This window comes from Gymnoscopelus microlampas, assembly GCF_963454915.1.
Source record: "Gymnoscopelus microlampas genome assembly, chromosome: 17".
In the NCBI taxonomy this organism is placed as follows: domain Eukaryota; kingdom Metazoa; phylum Chordata; class Actinopteri; order Myctophiformes; family Myctophidae; genus Gymnoscopelus; species Gymnoscopelus microlampas.
The window spans coordinates 34,339,943-34,365,696 of record NC_139954.1 but is presented as its reverse complement, the minus strand read 5'-3'; the positions used below and the strand labels follow the sequence as shown (position 1 = coordinate 34,365,696).

Sequence of the window (25,754 nt, the reverse complement as noted above, 5' to 3'; positions counted from 1 at the left end):
GCAGTCGTACCTGTTTTAATTGGATTAGTTTGAATGCATCCAGTCGCGTCTCCCACTATTATGTCGAAGTTATCCTTTCTGAAATGAAATGTCATTTTACATTGGCTTGTGGGCTAATGCCATGTCAACACTTCTCCATTTGAAAGTCATTGAAAGTTTAAATATCTTTGCCTTGCTTTGAGGCTAGGTTACTTTTCTTATTTTGTTCCTCTTTTCATTCATGTACTAAGTTGTCCTAAGGTTAGGTTGTTGTGATATTGGATGGCAACATGCTCAATATGCATTAAAGCCCTTTAATGAATGAGCAGAACTTGAAATTACAATATAATTGTGTTTAAAGTTTGGCTTACCAAAGACAAATGCCATTTAACCTTTAATCACTGTATAGTCTACAGTACTCTGTAAATTTGAATAAACCATTTACACTGGATTACCCACCCAGTGTTTTGCAAGCATTTTTCAGTCAAATGTTTGCCTGCTAGTTAGTAATGCCGTTATTAACAAAGAAGGAATGACCTTGTACACACTGTCAACGTCACATGACAGATAAACGGTGAGTGTTGTGTTGGCAGAACAATAAAACGAAGTAGTGTTGAACTGTTCTACATAAAGGGCAACGACACACACGCTGTATAGTGAGAGGTAAGTGTCTCATTGTTTGTTGTTCAGTGGCAGACAGTGCCAGCCCAGACCAGTGCCATTACTGAATGAATGCTTGCAGTGGTGGAAGAAGTACTCAGATATTTTACTTGTAAAAGTAGCAATACCACAATATAAAAATACTGTTATTTGTATATTGTGGTATTGCTACAGTGTGTTTTAAATACACTGTGACAAGTAAAAGGCCTGTGTTCAAAATGTTACTTGAGTAAAAGTACAAAAGTATTGGCATTAAAATATACTTAAATAGTAGCCTACCAAAAGTAAAAGTACTAAAATGTTAGAAAATAGCAGATCTACAAGCTTACAACAGGTCACCTATGAGCTTGTATATCGGCTATTTTCAAATGGCCTAAAATAGGGCATAAGTAGTTAATGTATGTTTTATAATAATATAATGTAGTGGAGTAAAAGTACAATATTTGCCTCTGAGATGTGGAGTAGAAGTATTGCAAATTGGAAATACTCATTAAAGTAAAAAAGTAACTCAAAATCGTACTTCAGCACAGTAGTAGTAGGCTACTAGAGTAAATGTCGGCTACTTTACACCACTGCTGAATGAATGATTGGGTATTTTGCGCCACCTTGTGAGTAAACCGTTTCACTTGCAGATCCAGGACCAGGAGGACCCGCCTCAAACAAACAACAATCACAAAATGGTGTCATTAATGTGCACTCTCCAACATCACAGAGACGAGGTGAATGATTGTGACTTTTCCCCCACACTGTTGGCCACGTGTTCGGGCGACAAAACCATCCGCCTGTACGACGCGAACGATGGCTTCTCTGAGCTGCCGTTCTCGCCTCTCTCGGGCCATGGATACGGCGTCCACTGCTGCCGCTTCAGCTCCTGTGGCGACCACCTGGTCACGTGCTCCACGGACGCGTCCATTATGATCTGGAGCTCAGCTACAGGTGAGCCAGTGTAAAGCAGTGGTTCTCAAACTTTTTCATGTCAAGGACCCCCAAATTGACACTTATTAGCCCGCGGACCCCCATTTCAAAAGATATGCCAGGGACCCTCATAAGAGATGATTTTTTTTTACGGCTCAGCAGTGATTCTCAACCATTTTCATTTCAAGGACCCCCAGTTTGACATGCATTAGGGCTACAGACCCCCATTTAATGGCATTTCTATCACTTGGACCGCAATTTATATTGTAAAATCTATGTAAATTTAACTCTGAGAGAGTACAAATGGAACCGTTAGGGTCCATTTGGTTCCATTTGACCCATAGGGGTCCATTTGGTGCCTAATCTATCATTTAGCTGGGGACCCCCTGGAACTCCCTCAAGGACCCCTGGGGGTCCCCGGACCCCACTTTGAGAACCAATGGTGTAAAGTAACCAAGTACATTTACTCAAGTAATTAAGACCTGAGGCCAGTCTTTTAATTATATATTTAAAGATGTGCACACATTTTCAAGATAAACACATAAATAGCAGATCTACGAGCTCATGGTGCTGGCACTCGGTGCCGCGCTATGAACTTGTATATCTGCTATTTTTGAATAGCCAAAGAAATCTAAAAATGACACAGGACTAAATGGGTTAAGTACAATTTGAGGTACTTTACTGGAGTATTTCCAATTTTCTATACTTTATACTCTTACTCTCAGAGGCAAATATTGTACTTTAGTCTACTGCAAAACAACTATTTGAAAACTTAGTTACTAGTTACTTTGTTGATTTTGATTATTACAAAACATACATTAACCACTTCAGCACTATATTTCAGCCATTTGAAAATAGCCGATCTACAAGCTCACAATGTGTCTTGATGCAGGCAAAGATTTGTATACATTTTATACATTTGAAAACTTAATGGTGGTCTTAATAATGAGTAGCCTACTTTATACTTTTGGTACTTTAAGCACATTTTGATACCAATATTTGTGTACTTTTTTACTCAAGTACATTTTGAATTCCGGACTTTTACTTGTAACAGAATATTTCTACATTGCAGTATTGATACTTTTACTAAAGTAAAAAAATGTGTTGTGTCTCTCAGAGTTAAATTTACATAGATTTTACAATATGTGAGTACTTTTTCCACCACTGCAACAGGTGAGCTGCTGGGGACGCTGGAGCACCCAGGCCGCAGCCCGGTGAGAGCATGCGCACTGGCGCCTGACAGCACCCTGCTCCTGTCCGCGGCCTGTGATGGAACCGTGGCGCTGTGGGACTTTAACTATAAAACACTGAGCAGGTATGAAATATAATATATACTGTCGAAAAGAACGTGTCAAATATGTGTTTTTTTAATGGCTTTACTCAAATATTGCACAATTTAAATGGAATAATCACACTTAACCTATTTTCAATTCAATTTTATTAAAGTGTCATATCACAACAAGTTGTCCTACATTGTCCCACCCTGAGCAAGCAATTTTGCGACAGTGGCATGGATAATTGTGGCTATTTTCTGAGTGTTTCCTTCATTTTAGACTAGTAGCTAGTAGGCTATCTTAGTCGGTTTACACTGTAAATGTTTAAATCAGTGAAATCGATACATCCATATCATTGGCCCTTTTGATACAAAAACCCACAGTAAAAATAGGCAATCTACGACCGTGGATATATGTTTTTTTTAAAGTGGATATGTGCAAGTGATATCCGATATGCATGTAGGCTATATCGCATTTTTTTGTTTTGTAGCCTATATATAATTAGGTTTTCTGTTTTTAAACCCAAGTAGGCCTACACTACACAAGCCCACAATAATGACTGATGAGTTACACAGGTGCGTCCACTCTTGAGTGACTCATATAGCGGACTGAACAGGTGTTTTAAGTGACCCGACATGTTTAATTAAAGAAGTCAAAGAGAAGATAAAACATTCGCACACTGTTTGAAGCGCTAAAAACGTACTTTATTTTTTTTTATAAAGTTTACGTTTTTGGAGCTTCAAACAGAGTGTGGATGTTTTTTCTTCTCCTTGATTCTTGCCTTGATGCCTTGATGTCCACTCCAGCACCTGGCCTAAATACAGGCACACAATCTCCTCTGTGAACAATAATTAAAGAAGTCTCAACCATAACTCGGTGTGCAGGTTATATCCTATTAAAAAAGAGGCTTTCGTTTTGTCTGATAGGTGTTTAGCTGTAAGTGAGGCCAGTGTGGTTGCATGCTGCTTCACGCCATGTGGCCAGATGTTTGTGACTGGCTGCACCTATGGTACCATCAAACTGTGGGATGTCCACACCGACCTGCTCCACTCTGAGAGGGATGCCCATGACCTGGGAGTAACCTGCTGCAACTTTGCTCACCAGTATGGAAGTGGTGAGACTCATACTGTACTTGATTTAAATTAGCTTTGATGAATTAAGTTTTTGTTAGATTTTATCCATGTGTCATTCAAAGACACAGTAATGCATAAGAACAGTGCAATCCTGTGTTATTGGCTCTGCAAGTGCTAGCCATCTATGACAGGGTGTGTGTGTATTGTCTGTCTGTCTGTCTGTCTGTCTGTCTGTCTGTCTGTCTGTCTGCCTGCCTGCCTAGAGCTAACACAAGCACAAACCGATGGACCGATTAGTTTTGCCCTGTGCCAAACTTTGTATGCACGCTACTGGCAGGCCACAGAAGTACATCCACAAAAGAAAAACACTTTTTAAGGTCCATGGGGCTGTTATCGTGCTGAAAACCTGCCCTAATTTAGATTCATAGATGCCTGACATCATATAGATGACTGTTATCACAGGCTAGTCACATGAAGCCTGAGATCCACATAACTTCCTAGTTTACATATGCTATTTGTTGATGATAAGATTTCCCACTTTGTATGATATTGTGTCCCAGCCAACATGATAACACTGATGGAGAGAGAAATGTGCTGCTTTTGTTCTCTAGATGGTTGCTCCATGGAGTTTCGATTGGCCTCCTGTGGACAAGACAGCCTTCTGAAGATATGGATTGTTTCCCAGCGTGGAGGAACAGGTACAGTAGGCCCCTGCATTCCCCTCTCCAGTCTCCACCACCTATGAGAGAGGGTCAACCTTGAAATCCCCCCACAGAATAGAATAATTTCATTAGGTCTAGTGTGTGGAATAAATCAGTGGGAAAGAGACCCATTAATAATGGATCATCACTTTTAAGACATTCTGCTTGAATGCAGCAGAGGAAGGTGTGTGTGTGTGTCAGGCCTGGGCAATATATCGATATGTTATCGATATCTTTGTATGAGACTAGATATTGTTTGGGATTTCGGATATCATAATAGTATGTTTATTATAATACATAATATCATTATGATATGACACTAGTGATTTTTCCTGGTTTTAGTCACGTACGCCTAATAAATACGAAAAACTGTCAACTTAAAAAAAATATATATATTTTTTAATAAATTATTGTTATCACAATACCGATATTATCGGAACAATCCATATTGAGGTTTTTGGTAAAATATTGTGATATGGTCAAAATATATTGTGATATTTATACCATATCGCTCAGCCTTACTACCCCCTGCTGTGTTTGTGTGACTGTTCGCGCACCTGCACACATGGAAATATTAACATGCATCCGCTGTGACATTTATGCCTCATGAATCATCTGAAACAGTTAATGAACATAATGTGCCTGAATGTATTTTCCGGTTTATGTGAAGTTTTACGACCAATCAGCAGCCTTAACAGTTCTCTGTACAATCAATACTGTCCTTACATCGTTGATCTCGATACGGTTCAGAATGCTGCCAGTGGCTGAGCTGTATGTGTTGCCGTGGTAACATCTGTTTCTGGGGAGGATGTGTGATGTGCAGGCCACGCAGTGACCCACTGGGAAGTCCACAGGGAGCCTTTCTGTCTGCACAACCTCTACATAGGACACAGACAAAAAAAACATTTTACAGCCTTACCCACTCACTGTAGTCTTTTTCCCTTGCTGCTCTCTTTCATTGCCCCGTTGAACCCACTGCAATGGGAAGTCAGTAGGTGAGGATATTAGACAGCGGGGGGGGGGGGGGGGGGGGGGGGTGTAAGAGATTACCTGAACCACTTTAACCCTGGAGTCCCAATTTTGGGCATGTCATTATAGGTGAAAAGTTAAAAGTGTCTACTGTGTATCTAGACAACAGTATTAGCTGTTTTTTTATGTTATTATTAAGTTAATAAATAAAGGTACACATCATCACAAGTGGAGGAAGTTGCTAGTTGTACATAATAGTGTATTGACTGTATTTGATGTAACATTGACCGATAAATGTACATTGTAAAACATCTCTTATCTGGTTCGATGTTACATCTCAGGATTGTTCACCATGGCTGTTTCTCAATCACGCATGCAAATAACCCTGTAAACTCTTAGTTTGCTCTCTAACCTATTCCTTTGCCTTACAGTTTTTCATCCACCAATCTTTGATAGGAATTGTAATGATAGGAATTGTGTTGTTTAAAACAGTGCTTGTCTACCTTTTACAGTATTTGGCATTCATGCTGAACTGCTTCATCCTAGGCATTCTGGACACGTTTGTATACATTGCTATTTCTGGCCAATATTTGTGTTTAAAAAAAGAAGAAGTCTTCTAACCTTTTGCAGATGCAGTAGTCAGTGGGGGAGCCCAGTTGATAGCTACTCAGCAGCAGTTATTGACAGAAAAGTTTGCTGTAAATGGATTGCAGGGGGTTGACAGTGATTTGGTCTGAAGTCTGCCAGAGTTTGTGTGGGTGGGGAGGTGGGGTGCTGAGGTGTGCGTGCACCTGAATTCATGTGTGAAGTTTGCTGTGAAGAAATTGCATGGGGTACTAGGTACTAGCTGATCAAATGTGGACAGACAATGGTGCCATCTGAGGTCTGACTAACTTGTGTGTTTGCGCACGTATGTGTGTGTGTCTGTGCACATGTGTGTGTGTGTGTGTGTGTGTGTGTGTGTGTGTGTGTGTGTGTGTGTGTGTGCCTTATTGATTCTCAGCCTGTGAGATGACGCTGCTACACACTCTCACTGGACAATCAGCCCCGGTCCTCTCCTGTGCATTCTCCTGGGATGGAGAGATGGTTGTCTCAGGGTAACACAGGCTGTCTCTTGACATACAAAGCCTTTCTGTTTATCGCCGCAGCATCTAATCAGCGCTGACAAATATTTCCCCCAAATCAATATTACCGCTTTTACCTTAAGCAGCACATGCTGATCCTGCTGTTTCTCTATTTGGTCACTAGGGGAGTGTGTCTTGCCATTTTCAGGCTCCTGCTGTCACAGTCTTCTTTCTTATGCTTAAGTTTAGAAATGTTTGCCTCTGGATTGTCTTGCACTTAGTTGCATGCAATTTTGTCGTTCATTAATTACATGATACATTGAGAGCTCTACATTGTTAATACACATTAATGTCTGTAAATAATAACAATACTTTTTTCTCTTGTCATCCAACAGCTCAGTGGACAAAACCATCGCAGTGTATGACGCGGTGCGTAAAATACGATGCTTCTCATCGCTACATCACTGTACGTCTCTGTTAACAGTGATGGTAAACATTTCTAATGTTAATGTTTTGTTTATGATTTCCTTCACAGAACCTGGGAGCTCTGCTCCACACTTTGAACGAGCATGACAGGTACACACAACCTGAGCATTACCTAACCCCCCCCCCAAGCCGTTGTAAAACCACACGGTCTGAGATCAAATGACCTGATTTATTCTCCATTAGTTTTACCCTGTGCTGTCTGGATGCAGTGTTACAGATTTGTTTGCACGGCACCATGGGCAAGCATCAGCAGAGTTCTTTGAAAATTTGAGATTTTTGGTTTGTTGGATGTGTGGGTGTTTATTTTTTATTTCCATGTTTTTCACCACAAACATTAATTTGGCTTTTAACCACTTAAGCCCTATTTTATTTTATTCTTCATGGCATGACATTGTCACACAAAAATATCTGATCTACACGCTCACAACATGTTGCGATGCTATGCGTTTTGAACTTGTAGATCAGCTATTTTCGGTTATAAAGGGTCGTTCACACCGAGCACTATAACTATAAAAATATAGTTTTAAACATTGCTCTCAAGTCAAGTGGATGTCCACAGCACAACTATAACAAATACAATGGTGAACAATAGTTATTGTTATATGGATAGTGCTTAGTGTGAATGATTTGCACAAAATAGGGACACCAGGTTAAAGCGCAGCCTGTCAGACTGTGTATTAACAGGCCTTAATCTGTTCTACCCATTGCACCTTTCACCCCCCTTCTCCCTCGCTCCCTCAGGTATGTGACCGCTGTAGCCCTGTCCCCCAGCATGCCCTGGATTGCCACCGGTTCCATGGACAAAACTGTTAAAGTGTGGAGGACAGGGGACGGAGCCAGCACGATCGGTTAGTGAGCATAACAAGGAAATTGGAACTTGGATAGGTGTCATTATTTACTAGACACTTTCTTTTCTTCCTCAGGACTAGGAAACGTTTGAGTCCCTCCATTCCCCAGCGAAAAAAAGAGTAGAAACAGAAGCTGCCTGGAAACGATATGTGAATGATGTTTATTGGGCCAGCTGGGTTGAGGAACTGGGGCCCCTGAGACCTTCTGCCTTTTTATAAAATAAAATAAAAAGTTAATACAAACATGAAAGACAATACTTAAAAAATAAAACAAATGTTTTTTTGACCATAATGCAGCTGAGCGTTCAGACGTCAGGAGGCCTCATCAGGCTTAATCTGCCAGAACTCAGACTCATGTTAACAAAGCAAATTCCATCTCTCCATGAATTTGTCTCTGTTGCTTTTTGTCTTCCTCTCTGTCCGTCTTTTACTTTGAGAAAATTAACACCCACTTTCTTCTTTATTGTATAGTTGCTGAACCACGGCAACAGCCTACATGTAAAGGTAAATCATTATTTTATAATAAATCGTGTGTTCCTCTGATCTACGTATATATTCTAAAATCTTTGGCAGCCTTTATTCACCCATCTACATGCTGCTCACTAACAGTCACTTGGTAGAGCAAGAGAAGAAGATAGCGAGGCCTAGATAGATATGGGACAACTATGCAACATTGCTTTATTGGTCTGAGATTTAATTTCAGATTTATTTATAAAGAACAAAACAAGTTTGCACCAAGTGCTTTAAAGGGGGCTGTATTAAATACAGTCAAAATAACTATATCAAAATAATTGTATAAAAACTATAACAACTATATATCACGCAACACATGCACTTTGAGAACATACAGGCACATACATGAATACTGCATATACACAAAACATGGGTACATTACAGAGGGGTGATGAAACAAAAAGGAAAAAATAGGTCAGTTACTGTCAGGGTTCGATTTGTTATAAAAAAAACAGACGGAGCCCTACGGTATACTTAATTTGTATGACAAATCGTAAAAATAGCCAATCTACAAGTTTGCAATGCGATGTGACGTGTTGTGAGCTTGTATATCTGCTTGTTTAGCTATTTTGGGGAAATAAAGGAACGTTTTGATATTTTTTTACAAATCTGCCCATAATAGGGATATATGAGGATTTGCATGTATTTAATTCGGTCTGACCGGAAACGAGGATAAAACATATCCCGTACCGGTGATCAAAATGAATGACCAGAGGAGGGATTTCAAAAGCAGATGCAGGAACCCCCTCCACTACCCCCACCCTGGTTACTAGGATATGCAAGAAAGGCCCTACTGACCACTGTTAACATAACCTTTCCATGACTCAGCCTGCTAGACTGGGATATCCAGGTTCACAGAGAGGAGGCGTCAACTCTGCACGGTATCCATGTAGGCACGATATCGCTTTGCACCGTGTTCTGGAACACCTCCACTGACTGCAGCAGTGCTGGAAATGAGCTTAGTGTTAAACCTCATACATACTCTGTCGCACAACAGTGTCCAAAATAATTGATATTCATAGCGTGTTGTTAGCTTGAAAATAAGTTATTTTCGGCATGTGACCGAGTATAAATACAATTCATCTAGTGTACACTCTGAAATGTATTCACGGATTGATTCATCTATTGTTTCACTAGTAAATTAAGGGTGTAATCATTCTTTGGGATAACTATATATCTCTGGAGGAAATTGAAAGATTATTTTGCAGACAGGCGAAGGAGAAAAAAAAGGCAAGGAGAGGGAAGGGTAAAGGTGAGGGGAATCCAAACATGCAGTCGGCGCGGTAATGAGATCCACCTCCCCATCCACAGGGTTATCATTCACATGGCTAATGATGGGAGATGGAAGCCATGAGGGTGCAGAGGAGGTGTCATTAGCGGGCCCAGCACACCACGGGACAGTTTATCTCAGCCCCGTATGATAAATTATAGCTGCCCACTTTAGCCACATGTGTCATGATGCCAAGGTTGATGAGTTGCATACTGGCAGCATTTGAAAAAACAACCATGCGTTGAATTTTTAATTTTCTTCTCTTTTTTTCTCTTTCTTGGCATTGAAATGAAAGCATCAAAACCTAAGGGGTATATCGAAACCATTTGCACAGACATTTTAATATATATATATATATATATATATATATATATATATATATATATATATATATATATATATATATATATATATATATATATATATATATATATGTATATATATATATATGTATATATGTATATGTATATATATATATATATATATATATATATATATATATATATATATGTATATATATATATATATATGTAGATACACACACATTTATTTCCTGTGTTTGTTCTCAAATATTTTTTGTTAGTTAAGTTACAGACGAGTTAAATACACTAGGTTCATTTTCTATAATGATTTGTATAGAAATTTAAATGTGTAATGTAGTTTTCCTTTTCAGAAAAAGTTATTTAAAAAAAAGTATTGTTCGATAACCGGTTTCGAAATCAACGTACCCAGCCCTAATGCTGACTACTGTATAACTAAGAAACAAGGAACACAACAAGAAAACACAACAGTTATTGTTAAAAAACGGATCTGTTGGAACATTTTTCTCTGCACCCAGATTTACTCTTTCGTTGAGAGCAAACAGAGGGATGTTTAATGTCATCAAAATACAAATCCGTTATTGTCATATCTTATAGTCATTAAATAGAGTTGCATCTTCCATATCAGTGTGGCTCAGGAGATATACCAGGGATTCATAAGCTGAAGGTTTAGGCTTTGAAACGCCTTAATATGATTTTTCACTCTCAATCTAAAATCGAAGAGGTTGGTTAAGTATTGCATTCTTACGTGAGTTGTCCATGTTAGTGTGGCTCGAGGTATTATTCAGGGTTTTATAAATAAAAGGTTCAGGGATCAAACCTCATGAAGAACATTATCATCACTCTATCTAGATTCTAAAAGGTGGGTTATATTACATTCTCGGTTGCATCTTCAATGCCAGTGTGGCTCAAACGTTAAATCAGTGGTTTATAAACAGAAAGTTTAAGGGTCAAAACTCCAGAAGAAAAGAAATTCACTCTCCGTCTAAATTCTCAAAGGTGGATGAAGTAATACATTCTCTATTGCATCTTCCATGCCAGCTAGCATGTGAGATCAATCCGTGATTTATAAATCGTTGGTTAAAGATTCAAAACTCCTAAAGAACTTTTTCACTCTCCATCTAAATTCTAAAAGGTGGGTGAAGTATTACATTCTCAGTTAATCATTACATTCTCAATTGCATGTTGCATGCTAGCATGGCACATGAGTCAGGAGTAAAAACCATGGCTCAAATGATAAATCAGGGGTTTATAATCCAAAGGTTCTGGGTTCAAAGCTCCCAAAGAGCATTTTTCACTTTCCATCTAAATTGTGAAAGGTGAGTTAACTATTACATTCCCCATTGCTTCTTCCATGCTAGCATGGCTCAAATGATAAATCAGGGGTTTATAATCCAAAGGTTCTGGGTTCAAAGCTCCCGAAGAGCATTTTTCACTTTCCATCTAAACTTTGAAAGGTGAGTTAACTATTACATTCCCGATTGCTTCTTCCATGCTAGCATGGCTCAAATGATAAATCAGGGAGTTATAACTCAAAGGTTCTGGGTTCAAAGCTCCCAAAGAGCATTTTTCACTTTCCATCTAAATTGTAAAAGGTGAGTTAACTATTACATTCCCGATTATATCTCCTATGCCAGCGTGGCACAATAGATGAATCAGAGGTTTATAAACCAAAGGTTCAGGGTTCAAAACTCACCTAATACAAAAGACCAACTCCAACAACTAATACAAAATATCTCAAACAACAAAAAACAATCAATACAACACTTCAAAGTGCCTCAATAAAAAAACATAAAACAGTGGTCAAAAAAATAACAAATAAGTCTGCTATAATACTAATAATGTCAATGACATACAACAAAAATGGCTTTGCTTAGTATGTACATATTTATTAAGCTCCTCCCACTGGAGGTGGGCTTTACCCATGCTCCTCCCCCTTTGGTTAAAGATTCAAAACTCCTAAAGAACGTTTTCACTCTCCATCTAAATTCTAAAAGGTGGGTGAAGTATTACATTCTCAGTTAATCATTACATTCTCAATTGCATGTTGCATGCTAGCATGGCACATGAGTCAGGAGTAAAAACCATGGCTCAAATGATAAATCAGGGGTTTATAATCCAAAGGTTCTGGGTTCAAAGCTCCCAAAGAGCATTTTTCACTTTCCATCTAAATTGTGAAAGGTGAGTTAACTATTACATTCCCCATTGCTTCTTCCATGCTAGCATGGCTCAAATGATAAATCAGGGGTTTATAATCCAAAGGTTCTGGGTTCAAAGCTCCCGAAGAGCATTTTTCACTTTCCATCTAAATTTTGAAAGGTGAGTTAACTATTACATTCCCGATTGCTTCTTCCATGCTAGCATGGCTCAAATGATAAATCAGGGAGTTATAACTCAAAGGTTCTGGGTTCAAAGCTCCCAAAGAGCATTTTTCACTTTCCATCTAAATTGTAAAAGGTGAGTTAACTATTACATTCCCGATTATATCTCCTATGCCAGCGTGGCACAATAGATGAATCAGAGGTTTATAAACCAAAGGTTCAGGGTTCAAAACTCACCTAATACAAAAGACCAACTCCAACAACTAATACAAAATATCTCAAACAACCAAAACAACAATCAATACAACACTTCAAAGTGCCTCAATAAAAAAACATAAAACAGTGGTCAAACAAATAACAAATAAGTCTGCTATAATACTAATAATGTCAATGACATACAACAAAAATGGCTTTGCTTAGTATGTACATATTTATTAAGCTCCTCCCACTGGAGGTGGGCTTTACCCATGCTCCTCCCCCTTTGGTTAAAGATTCAAAACTCCTAAAGAACGTTTTCACTCTCCATCTAAATTCTAAAAGGTGGGTGAAGTATTACATTCTCAGTTAATCATTACATTCTCAATTGCATGTTGCATGCTAGCATGGGCACATGAGTCAGGAGTAAAAACCATGGCTCAAATGATAAATCAGGGGTTTATAATCCAAAGGTTCTGGGTTCAAAGCTCCCAAAGAGCATTTTTCACTTTCCATCTAAATTGTGAAAGGTGAGTTAACTATTACATTCCCCATTGCTTCTTCCATGCTAGCATGGCTCAAATGTTAAATCAGGGGTTTATAATCCAAAGGTTCTGGGTTCAAAGCTCCTGAAGAGCATTTTTCACTTTCCATCTAAATTGTGAAAGGTGAGTTAACTATTACATTCCCGATTGCTTCTTCCATGCTAACATGGCTCAAATGATAAATCAGGGGTTTATCAGCCAAAGGTTCTGGGTTCAAAGCTCCCGATGAGCATTTTTCACTTTCCATCTAAATTGTGAAAGGTGAGTTAACTATTACATTCCCGATTGCTTCTTCCATGCTAGCATGGCTCAAATGATGAATCAGGGGTTTATAACCCAAAGGTTCTGGGTTCAAAGCTCCCAAAGAGCATTTTTCACTTTCCATCTAAATTGTAAAAGGTGAGTTAACTATTACATTCCCGATTACATCTCCTATGCCAGCGTGGCACAATAGATGAATCAGAGGTTTATAAACCAAAGGTTCAGGGTTCAAAGCTCACCTAATACAAAAGATCAACTCCAACAACTAATACAAAATATCTCAAACAACCAAAACAACAATCAATACAAAACTTCAAAGTGCCTCAATAAATAAAACATAAAACAGTGGTCAAAAAAATAACAAATAAGTCTGCTATAATACTAATAATGCATGCTAGCATGGCACATGAGTCAGGAGTAAAAACCATTTGAGCCAAAAAAAAGTTGTTTCGGTAGTGACACAATGGTGATTTTTTTTTTACTAAGTCCAGAGCTCGATGAATGTTAGGGACCAAAAAAAGTCACTACAAAGTACTACCAACAACTCTAAATTGCCTGAAACGTACTCCTAACAGGTTTTTGGGGGGACTATTTTGGCCTCCACACTTAGTGATTTTTTCGGATTTAAAAAACAGTCAGGAGTAAAAACCATGGCTCAAATGATAAATCAGGGGTTTATAATCCAAAGGTTCTGGGTTCAAAGCTCCCAAAGAGCATTTTTCACTTTCCATCTAAATTGTGAAAGGTGAGTTAACTATTACAATGCCGATTGCTTCTTCCATGCTAGCATGGCTCAAATGTTAAATCAGGGGTTTATAATCCAAAGGCTCTGGGTTCAAAGCTCCTGAAGAGCATTTTTCACTTTCCATCTAAATTGTGAAAGGTGAGTTAACTATTACATTCCCGATTGCTTCTTCCATGCTAACATGGCTCAAATGATAAATCAGGGGTTTATCAGCCAAAGGTTCTGGGTTCAAAGCTCCCGATGAGCATTTTTCACTTTCCATCTAAATTGTGAAAGGTGAGTTAACTATTACATTCCCGATTGCTTCTTCCATGCTAGCATGGCTCAAATGATAAATCAGGGGTTTATAATCCAAAGGTTCTGGGTTCAAAGCTCCCAAAGAGCATTTTTCACTTTCCATCTAAATTGTGAAAGGTGAGTTAACTATTACATTCCAGATTGCTTCTTCCATGCTAACATGGCTCAAATGATAAATCAGGGGTTTATCAGCCAAAGGTTCTGGGTTCAAAGCTCCCGATGAGCATTTTTCACTTTCCATCTAAATTGTGAAAGGTGAGTTAACTATTACATTCCCGATTGCTTCTTCCATGCTAGCATGGCTCAAATGATAAATCAGGGGTTTATAATCCAAAGGTTCTGGGTTCGAAGCTCCCAAAGAGCATTTTTCACTTTCCATCTAAATTGTGAAAGGTGAGTTAAGTATTACATTCCCGATTACATCTCCTATGCCAGCGTGGCACAATAGATGAATCAGAGGTTTATAAACCAAAGGTTCAGGGTTCAAAACTCACCTAATACAAAAGACCAACTCCAACAACTAATACAAAATATCTCAAACAACCAAAACAACAATCAATACAAAACTTCAAAGTGCCTCAATAAAAAAAACATAAAACAGTGGTCAAAAAAATAACAAATAAGTCTGCTATAATACTAATAATGTCAATGACATACAACAAAAATGGCTTTGCTTAGTATGTACATATTTATTAAGCTCCTCCCACTGGAGGTGGGCTTTACCCATGCTCCTCCCCCTCCTACCTGAGCTAAAAGAGGGCGTGAGGAGGGAGGCGGGCTGATTCCACGCTCCTCGCCTTAAAAAGAGCAAAGATAGAGATTTACCAGGACCAAGATTCAAACCCCCAACCTTCCACTTGCGAGGCCTCTCCTTTTCTCTTGCGCCACCAGGCTTTTCACACTAATTAGAAACTCGAGGTAATATTTGAAGTTTAAGGGAGAGGTGGCAGGTCAAAAGTTGAAAGTCTACAGCAAACACCTCTCCCCCTGACAGAATGACTGAATCTACTAGATTCACTGATGATCAGGGTTCATTATGACACAACCTTTTTTGAGTTTTAGTTTATTGTTAAAAACCATCTGTTGAAAAAAAAAATGCAACGGATGGTTGGAGAGCAAACAGAGGGATGTTTAATGTTATCAAAACACATATTCGTTATTGTCATATCTTAAAGTCATTTATCAATTTCAGAAGACCAAAACTATCAGTTTTAATGTGTGAACCTGGCTCAGAGTTCAAACAAAATAAGAGCAATACACTTAAACACAGAATTGATTATGAATATAAAGACAAAGGCTAATTAACTAATTGTTTATGAGTGAGTTAGTCTGCAGAATCTGTAGTGGATGTGTGTAAAGCAGTGGTTTTCAAAGTGGGGTCCAGGGGACCCTCATGGTTTCTTGAGGGGGTTCTAAATGTCCCCTTACATTTCTGTAACTCCCGAGAGTGTACAAAATGGAACCAAATGGACCCCTAATGGTCCATTTGTACACTCTCAGAGATATGGGGGTCATTGAAATTAAAATGTCTTAGAAGAAAGGAGTTGGATGATGGATGCAAACCAAAAGACAAACAAGCCGAGGGGAGAATGAGAGACTCCAAAAGTAATGAAGACTGCGGTCACTATGCGAGTCAGGAGGGAGTGCAGGACAGAAAGACCAAGGCAGACTGGTTCAGATACAAGGAGTTTTCTTTTTTTTATTATGACAAAAACCAGGGAACACAAGGAGCACGAGAAGGACTAGGAAGGCACTTGCAAGTTTCACTTGTAAAAGCACAAGAAGATAGCCTACATACACCGAATCAAGGAGACTAGATCAAACACTAAGATACTCACAGACTACTACATACAACAAACAGACTGGCAGTGAAGGGCAAACAAGAACACATTGGAGACACAGGTGCATATGTATGGACAATCAACACACGATTGGCTAGGGCTAAACAAGACACAGGTGAATAACATTTGCAAATGACAGGGTGAGACAAGACAGGTAGCAGCAAACAGGAAACACTCAGACATCACTACAAAACAAAAGGTACACAAGTGTAAATTAAAACTAGAACTAAGAAGGTATATTTCTAAAATATGTAAAGAAACACAACTGTATTGTAAAACACCAAGTACTGTATGTTACTGTATGGCAGAGGTGGCCTAGTGGTTAGAGGGGCGGCCTTGATACCGGAAGGTCCCTAGTTCGATTCCCCAATTCATCACATCAATCATGAATCACCGCTGAATAGCCCTTGAGCAAGGCTTCCATGCAGGGTCCGGCTGGAAACAAGCTTCGTGCTTAGTCCGACACCCTGGGTAAACAACAAACTTTGCTTTTACTGACTATGGTTACTGACTATGGTTAATGACTATGGTTACTGACTATGGTACTGACTATGGTTACTGACTATGGTTACTAACTACAGTATGGTACTGACTATGGTTCATGACTATGGTACTGACTATGGTTCATCATGACTATGGTACTGACTATGGTACTGACTATGGTGCTGACTATGGTACTGACCATGGTGCTATGAGCACAGATTCTTAATACTGGGACTGATAGACTGTGTTCATGTGTGTTTGTTATGACCGAAAGAGAGACGGAGGAAGAAAGATAAAACACGAAAGGAAGGGCACAAGATTATCGCAAGTTTTCTATGGGTGGCCCTTTTGTGTGGAATGTGTGGGAAGTGTTTGTTTGCATCAGATAAGCCCAAATTCAGGATGTTGGGGGGAGGGGGGGGTATTACGGCAAAACACTTCCTCCCTTCCTGTTATGTGTTCCGCAGGAAGGAAGCCACCGGGTCACAGCAGGCTGCTGCTTGATGATTGGACAGAGGAGGACGTGGGGACTTGGCTGCATGAGGAAGGACTGGAGGAGCTTGTCAGCATCTTTAAAGTGAACAACATAGATGGGCCAGAGCTGAGCCAGCTAAACAAAGATATACTGGCCTCTGAGCTGGGAATTGGTAAGGATGAGTACACATACAAACACTTACAATAGAGTGCGCTCACGCACGCACGCACGCACACACACACACACACACACACACACACACACACACACACACACACACACACACACACACACACACACACACACACACACACACACACACACACACACACACACACACACACACACACACACACACACACACACACACACAGATTTATTGCTTTCTTCCTGGGGGTTCGGTTGTTTCTCCCAGTGTTATTGTGAGTTTCTAATGGAAAGTACTGTATGCTGCAGGCATTTATCTGTTCTTTTATCTTGCCGTAACTCTTCCCTAAATGTGATATTTATTTTTTCCGGTTGCCGAGATACAGCTTTACTGCCTGCCTATAAAGTCATACTGTAGGGACAGTACCTTGCCAGATGACCTTTAAGTCACCAACAATCATAATCCTTCTGAAAATGAGATTAGTGGCTTTGGGCTGGGCGAAGGTCCTGCCTTTCATCCTCATATTTCCACCGCTGTCGGGTGGAAACCTTGTATGTCCAAAAGTGTTACTTTTCAGGAATTGGGGAAAAAAGAATCTGTGTTCCAATGGCTCCATTACTTATTATTTAGTCACAGGCTCTTGTTAATACTCGCATCACAAACTCTTAATACTTTTCATTAGTTCAATATTTATAAAACCCACAGACACACTTAATTACTTTCACTTGAAAAAAAGTTAGTAGCAAGACTATCCGATCTGCAGTACAAGCTCACAACACATAGCATTGCGACACGTGAGCTTGTAGATTGGCTATTTTTGCTACTTTTGTGTAACACTAGTATGAGGGAGTAGAAGAAAAAACATGAAAAATTGAAATATGGAGATACAAGGTTTCTGCCCGACAGCAACGATATGACCTCAAAATAGACACGTTTCTGTTCCGTTATCTGTTGTGGACTGACACACTACACCAGCCATTTACTGAAGGGTATACACAGGTTCTGTATACACGCTCTTCTGCACCATTTTCCCTTTCTGTTGGAGTGCATCCAGCCATCGATCCAATTAAAATTAGCTTAAAATGGATGGCGAGATATCACAGTGTCCCCATCTCCTAAAGTACCACACCGCTGCTGGTAGTGACCAGAATGTGACTCAGTTATGCAGACCAAGGTAAAGCATGTGTCTTTTTGTATGGAGGACAGCTCTCATCATTAGCAGTGAATCAGGGCTGAGGAGACCGCTGTCCTTTGTTCTCTGCACTTAACAAACCATCATATTCTAGGTGTGCTGTTTGTGTAGACGCATGCATGCATGCACACACAGTCACACACGCGCACGCAGAGTGGAAATTAGATTCCATTCCGCTTTACTTTATGAAATATTCATGAATCTTCAAGTGAGGGGAAAAAAAAGTTCTTCAGCGACATAATTCAATGCATCTCTGTAGAGACTTAGGCAGAATCATTATGTACTCTATCACACCCCCATGCCTAGTCTGACTCTGAATGCTACCTTTCTGGACATGTTTTTTTTCCCCTCTCGCCATGAAATAGAACAGATTGTGGCTCCTCAGCCTGCCTTTACTGCAATTTTATTTTCATGTCACGTTAAAGCATCAGTCTAAATGCAAATGTAGTATTTAGGATTGTGCTTCTCTCCACTGTTCCTATAAAAAAAAAAAGAACATGTGGTAAGTGGCAGCTAAAGACGGAAAAAGTGCATTGGAGCACAACACAGGTTTAGTTAATTCAATGACTTGATGAGTTTTAATGAGTTTGATTTTGAGAAGACATTCTGGCTAAGCTCCAAACTCCCTTATCTCCCTTTGGGAGTTCAACAATTTGTTTACTTAATGCTGTATCTGCACAGCATTTTTAATCCAATCACATCTCTCACATCCTCTCAACGCAGGCTCACAGGGCTTCTTCACATGAATGTAGGTGCAGGTTAATTGATTATGTAATTTTATCAAGATGCTGAAGTCATCAGAACCTGGTGCCATTGTCGTCGTGTTGTGTACCGGCAGGCAGTTAACCCGCCATTCATCAAGTGCTTGGTCTTGCGTGTATTTGTAACTTGGAATTTTGTCAAGAATGATTTTGAATAAATCAAATGCACAGAGGCTTTTCTGCCTTTTCTCTCTCACCAAGGAAACACCATAGTTGTATAAAAAGCTCAATATGCGTACTTTGTACAGACAAGTGTCCTTGTAAGTGTCCTCGCGAACTTGTGAAACGTCATCAGTCACTGCCCAGGTACTGTTCCAATCCTAAATTCGCATCTGGCCAAGTACAGTCCAAATACCCGAATGTGAACTCGATCCGCCCACTTTACCGATGCATCAGAGCTAACTTGTGCAGACTTCTCACAGCAAATTTCTCAGAATGCAACTCCACCGGTGATTGAAAAACAGAACAGCAATATGGCTTATACGGACCCCGGTAACTGTAAGTTAGAAATGTCAAAATTCCCCAAAATGGATTAAAACGCTGGGCAAACTATTGCTGTTCTGCCGTGGCAATTACCTGGCTCATTTATTTTACACATGTATGTGTTAATGTTCTTAATAAATAAATACCAAATAGCATATTTCTACACGTTTTTGGAACATAAGAGTAAATAAAAGTTAAAATAAAAAGAGACTGTTTTAGGCTACATAATATTTTGTTGTATTATAGAATGCACAGTATACCTATTGTATACTCTGTTGTACAAAAAGAACAGATCTACATCTACAACGCATTTACTTCTTTGGTTTGGTTAGTTTTGGAGAGGTGAACGCGCATTCGAATTTCAAAACCTGGTGCTGATCAAACAAGTGAAAGCCTGGACTCGGCCCGCTTCCAATCGAACAGTGGTCCAGACTCTATAGAGGATCTAAAATAGGGAGTAAACCAAAATACAGTGCATCGTGTTTTCATTGAATTACTAAATAAACCACTACTCGTGTAAATGTATCAATAATTAAATATTGTAGGCTCATACTCATAAGAAATTCTTGCAGTGTTAGAGTTTTTTTTTGGATATTTTGCTTTTTTTCCTCCAAACTGACAATCGGCAGTTCATTCTTCATTTCATTTCATTCTAATAGGTATGGGAATCACTGTTTTAATGTGCGCTATAGGCTAGTGACAGCTGAACTTTCTTTACTGAGCTGCAATATTAACTTTATCCTGTTGAATTCATCCAACATATAGGCTGTAGGCTTACTAAATATCAAATACTTTTGTTGCTGGCTGCCACACATTTTAACATCAAAATAAGGGGGAAATTATCACTTTTTATTCTGCATATAAACTCCAGGTAAGTTTGAACATTTCTAGAAAGACAGACTATGCTTCCTATGATACTTCCCTGTCATCAATGCTGCTTTTTATTGTGCTTCTCTCTCATCTATGGTGCTTCCCATGGTCTTCTTCCTCGTGTCCGGCCATCATCTAAATCATGTCTTTCCAGTGGTTGGCACAGGCGAGTGCGAAAGAATTTGGCTCGGCCAGGTCATCTCCAGTACATTGTGGAGCGTCGCTACATCTCATGATGTGTACCATGGTTTGTGGTTCACCGCACACACATGCATCAGGAGATGTTAATGTCCATTTCTTCATGGATGCCTTGCAGCGTCCTTCGCCGACCCGCAGACGGTTCAGTGTTTTCCAGACAGCTCATGGCCAGTAGCGAGACATTCATCTGGGGTGATGCCTCTCTCTGTCCATCGGGTTGTCTGGCTGCCCAGGCTGTTCCACTAGTTGTGCCACTTTGTAATCCTGGCAGCAGGTGGTGTGGTCTCCAGTTCTGCAGTGGCATCCAAGAAGCTACTCCTGGAGCTGAGCCGTTTCTGGGGGGCAGAGTGTTCATGGAGTGAGTGCCGGTTGTCATTGGCCTGCTTTGTGCGCCCGGCTTTGGCGATGACTGCTCTGCGGATGTCAGGGGGAGCGATGCCAGAGAGGGTGTTAAGGCAGGGTACGGGGCTTGTTTTAATGCACCCAGTCACTATCCTGCAAGTCTCATTGAGGATGGGGTCTATTTTGCGTGCGTGGCTGGCTTCCTATGGTGCTTCTCTATCTTCAACACGAGAGAGAGAGCCGAAGCCCCCTGACGACGGATGCATACTAATCCCAGCAGTATTCCAAATAGGTCGAGGTCATTGCTAAAGATCCCTTCAGTTCAGCATCCATGAATACTAACTGGAGTGTTACTTTGCAGAGTCTGTGGGTTTGCGTGGTCGACTCATGAGGAAGATTGAGGCCCTGAAGGCAGAACAGAATGGTTCAGAAGCTCCAGATGAGTTTGTGTGTCCCATCACCAGAGAGCTGATGAAAGACCCTGTCATTGCCGCAGGTACTGTTCTCTTCATGTCTAAGTGCCCTTTGAGTGTATGATAGTATCCATCGTTCATTATAACATCTTTCCCCATAACACACCTCAACAACACCTGTGAAAATTTCGGGGCAGAGGTGCCCTGACCTCTGTGCCTTTGGCCTTGCGGAGACAAAAATAGCTGGCTTATTAATTATTTTTTATTTAATTTTTGACCAATTGTTGTCCTTTAAAGGTAGGGTAAGTTTTTTTTTGTTAAAAGCTCTATATTCTGATAGTAATCATTGCTATAGTGTGTTTGTTTAGTCACAGGGGTCCCCCGGTCTCTCCAACTCTGAACAGAAAATTAAATTTCAGGTAGGTGACAGACTTTCAGCCAAACAGGAGAGAATACCTATTTATTAGCTTCCTTTTTGTCATCACTTCCAATTTCACTTGTTTTATCGTATCCTTACCTGAAAATGCATTTTCTGTTTAATAAAGAGGAGACTCCTGTTACTGAACAAACACTCTATAGCAATGATTACTATCAGAATATAGCGCTATTTAACACTTACACTACCTTTGAGTCATATTTTACTCTATTACTACTTCGTCCACCACTGTATCTAATGTGTGCTACTTTTTCCCTGAACAACAGATGGCTATTCCTATGAGAGAGAAGCCATCGAGAGTTGGATCAAGGCCAAGAACCGCTCGAGTCCCATGACCAACTTACCTCTGCAGACCACACTGGTCACTCCTAACAGGTCCCTGAAGATAGCCATAAGACGATGGAAATCCAGTCAGTAAATGTAAAAAACTTCATGATTCACCTTCATTATGAACAAATATGAAAATGTTAATTAATCATTGTTGGCATTCATGGCACCTCTTATTTGTAACAAGTGCACTTAATCTACAAGAAAACAAATTGCAATTATAAGTTGGCAATGCAATGGATACTAACCTAGCAGTCTGTGTTTACTACTGTGTTTAGACTATGTATAATGAAAAAGTTACATAGAGAAACATTGTCGGTATGAGTTGACAGCATTCCTATGAATACAATTTAAGATCAGTGGGCTGTACAGTAACTCATTAGGAAGCCAAACAGCTACAGTATATCATGTTTACCTTTGTGAATAATGATAAATACAAATTCTTCAACGAACATTAAAAATGATCTTAATTTGAATTATGTGCAAGTACGCTAGAATGAAAGCCAGCAGTCCCGTTTATTTCCTCTGTGGGTCTTTATTTCCCCAATGATGGCTGTGGCAGTAATGTTCTATAACAGTATGTGATCACAGCTAATACAGCTCACAATACCGAAAACAGGGCAACAATTGCAAGTTATACATTATTAAAATAGAGCTGATGGCACAGCGGCCAAAAACATTTTTATATAATAGAATTTTCTTCTTTACTCTTTATTAAAAACTGCAATTGTAGCATGCACTTAAACCAATATTTTGAGAGGATCTTAAAATGTCTTAGTAGCTGTGCAAAAATAACTATATAAAATATATTGCTTTTACAATTAACCAAGCCATAGGCGCTGTAAATAAATTAAACTAGACAGCAACAACAAGCAGGTACGGAGAGGATTTAGTTTTCATTGTTAATATGGCCGATTTATAGAATGTACAAACATATTTAACAAATACATTTTTTTAACCTTTAACAACATCCGGAAAAACAAATTTGTGCATAAAATAAAACTCAAAATACACAGAATTTTGAACTGGTCAATACACTTGACATAAACCTTCACTCAAAAGAAGGGGAAAAAAATACATATTTATATAATGTACATAACATGAGGATCTTCATCCTTCTAAGAACACAGGAATGCCCATCCATTCATCTCCCATGTGAACAGAAAACCTTCTATTCCTCATCTCTCAGCACCATGGGCACAAGGAACATTTTCAAACCCCACTTAAACTCACTTAATAGATTCATAATAACAATACGCTGTAATCGAATACGTTTTAAGCACTTGAAAGGCCTAAATGCGTATAAAGTGCTTGCTGTCACTGTTTTGTCTATGAGTATGACTGTCTTCACTCGTCAGTGCAATGTCTCCAGCTTGGCTGAATGAGAGGGGGAATGCTGTCTTGTGACAGAAGCAGACAGCAACAAGCGATAGTTGGAGGAGGAGAGAAAAGCAATCACCACACTGCCTTTGTCCCAGAAGAAAACCATACGTTGTTTGCATTCTCTTTGAAAGGCTTCAAATTAAAACATTATTCTTTCTAGGGCTGGTAAAAACTTCCTCCAGTTATGTGTTTTTGCTATTGTGTGCAGTGTGTGTGAGATGGGATAAACATCTCTACACATTGGACTCTATAAACGATCGCTTTGGTTTCATTGACGTTACGTGGATGTTGGGATTATCTCGGGTCAGGCCAGGCTGCTTGGGCTTGCTGTCCATAAATGTGTGCGCCATGGCTGGCTTGGATTCTTTGTAACATGTGGCCGCTTGGCAGAACTTCTCTGTGAATTCCTTGACATGCATTCCATTCTGTAAGCTGCCCATGGCCAAAGCACCCTGAGGTGGTGGAGGTTTGTGCTGCTCCTGGTAAGCGCTCACCATTTTGCCATAAGGCAGCTCACAGTTGACCGGCTGCAGGCCCATGCTTGACATGTTATGACACACCAGTCCCTCTGTGGAGTGGTTTTGCCAGTTGCGGCCGGAGGCCTGCAGGCTCGGATGGCTCTGCAACCCTTGGTGCTGCTGGACTAGCTGCTGGACTGGCTGAAAACGTGCCGTCTTGTCCTTGAGGCCCATGAAGGGTCTGGGTTTGTATAATTCTGCTGCAGTGGAGTTGGCCTGCTGGCTGTGCTTGGTCTTGTCTGAAGTCTTGGTACGGACGTCAGGGCCCAGCTTGCCACTGTCCGACAAGCTGCTGCTGGACGCCAGACTGCTGGTGGAGCTGGACACTCTGATGCTGCCTGCTGCCGCACCACACCCACCTTCCTTTCCCGGATCGATATGGTTACCTTGAGGCCCGGGGCCAGTGCAGACCAACCCGTCAAGGGAGGATGCAGAATGAGCAGACAGTCTCTCTTGCCCCTGACCTTTAGAGCTGCTGAAGGAGGGGTAGGAGGCCTGGGACAAGTGTAAGCTCTCATCACAGTTGTGACCCATGGAAGTGGACGCAGCTGCCAGTGACATACGGTCCCCATACACAGGCTCTTCAGTCGGGGGTAAAGGGCTGATGTCGATGCCCGGGCCAGCCTTAAGCATGCTGGACATGTGTCTGCTGGGCAGCGGGCTTGAGGGACCATACTGAGACTTCCCACCTGCTGAGCGGCCCGCACCTCCCCCGACCTGCATGGAGCTCATATGTTGATTCGTCTTGACTATCTGGGCTTGCTTGGTGGGTTGTAGAACAAGACCCTGCTGGGCCAGCGCCTCTCTGTGCTCCCGAGGGTAACGGTGAAGTGCCAGCCTGCTCGGGCCCGGCGGCGAGCCAGGTCTGGGACTTGGATTCTGATTACCCTGGCTGCTGCCGCTAGGAGGGTCAGAGGGCAGATCCCTGTTGAGGGAGTAGATATTCTGTGACCAACAGGCCTGCGAGGTCTCCTCCTCCCTCTCCTCCAAGATGTCTCTTTGGCCATCCAGGCTCCTGGCCAGGCTGTGCTCTGAGCACTCCTCCTGCTCGTCCTCCTGCTCCTGGTCAGAGTCATGGCCTCCTGTGGCCTGGTGTGAGGTAGCTGCAGCCCCTAGTTGCAAAGGTTTGCTCTGGCTGCGCTGCATCTGCTTGCATTCCTCTTCCACTCGTGCCAGCAGACGACGGATCTCCCGGTTATTTGGGCAAAGCTTGGCCGCTTCATGCAGATCAGCCAAGGCCGCCGTAAACTGCCTGCAAGAGGAGAAGAGTTAACAAACATTGTGGATATAATTCAAACCGATAACATTCACTGTTCGATCCATTCTATTAGGGCTGGGCAATCACCTGAAAATGTATTGAAACCGACATTAAGGGCCCTATCTTGCTGTTGGAGCTGGTAAGGCCAGCCTGAACTTTTTAGGCATTTTTTACAAATAATGAAAATAGC

The 25,754-nt window shown here is 40.6% G+C and overlaps 2 protein-coding genes across 5 annotated transcripts in view; one reads left to right on the top strand and one right to left on the bottom strand.

Moving 5' to 3' along the window:
• Positions 1 to 1,316: 1,316 nt before the first annotated feature.
• LOC311063994 (WD repeat, SAM and U-box domain-containing protein 1) lies at positions 1,317 to 23,847 on the top strand (the record flags this gene model as incomplete). Its single annotated transcript, XM_084083662.1, has 12 exons — positions 1,317 to 1,575; positions 2,728 to 2,869; positions 3,755 to 3,942; positions 4,513 to 4,599; positions 6,575 to 6,668; positions 7,031 to 7,064; positions 7,171 to 7,211; positions 7,863 to 7,969; positions 8,441 to 8,473; positions 17,228 to 17,407; positions 21,591 to 21,725; positions 22,345 to 23,847. The coding sequence occupies 12 exons, from the start codon at positions 1,317 to 1,319 to the stop codon at positions 22,494 to 22,496; spliced, it is 1,452 nt and encodes a 483-aa protein (XP_083939788.1). The 3' UTR covers positions 22,497 to 23,847.
• Positions 22,558 to 25,754, bottom strand: part of tanc1b (tetratricopeptide repeat, ankyrin repeat and coiled-coil containing 1b) — a gene marked incomplete at its 3' end in the record, with an annotated part of 127,668 nt that continues 124,471 nt past the window's right edge. For 3 of the 4 annotated variants that reach the window (XM_084083659.1, XM_084083658.1, XM_084083660.1), the window contains exon 26: positions 22,967 to 25,558. In XM_084083659.1, the coding sequence (XP_083939785.1) occupies positions 24,022 to 25,558 (1,537 nt within the window). Of the gene's footprint in view, positions 22,662 to 22,752; positions 25,559 to 25,754 lie in introns of those variants that run through there. The other variant, XR_014602661.1, reaches the window with a different exon arrangement.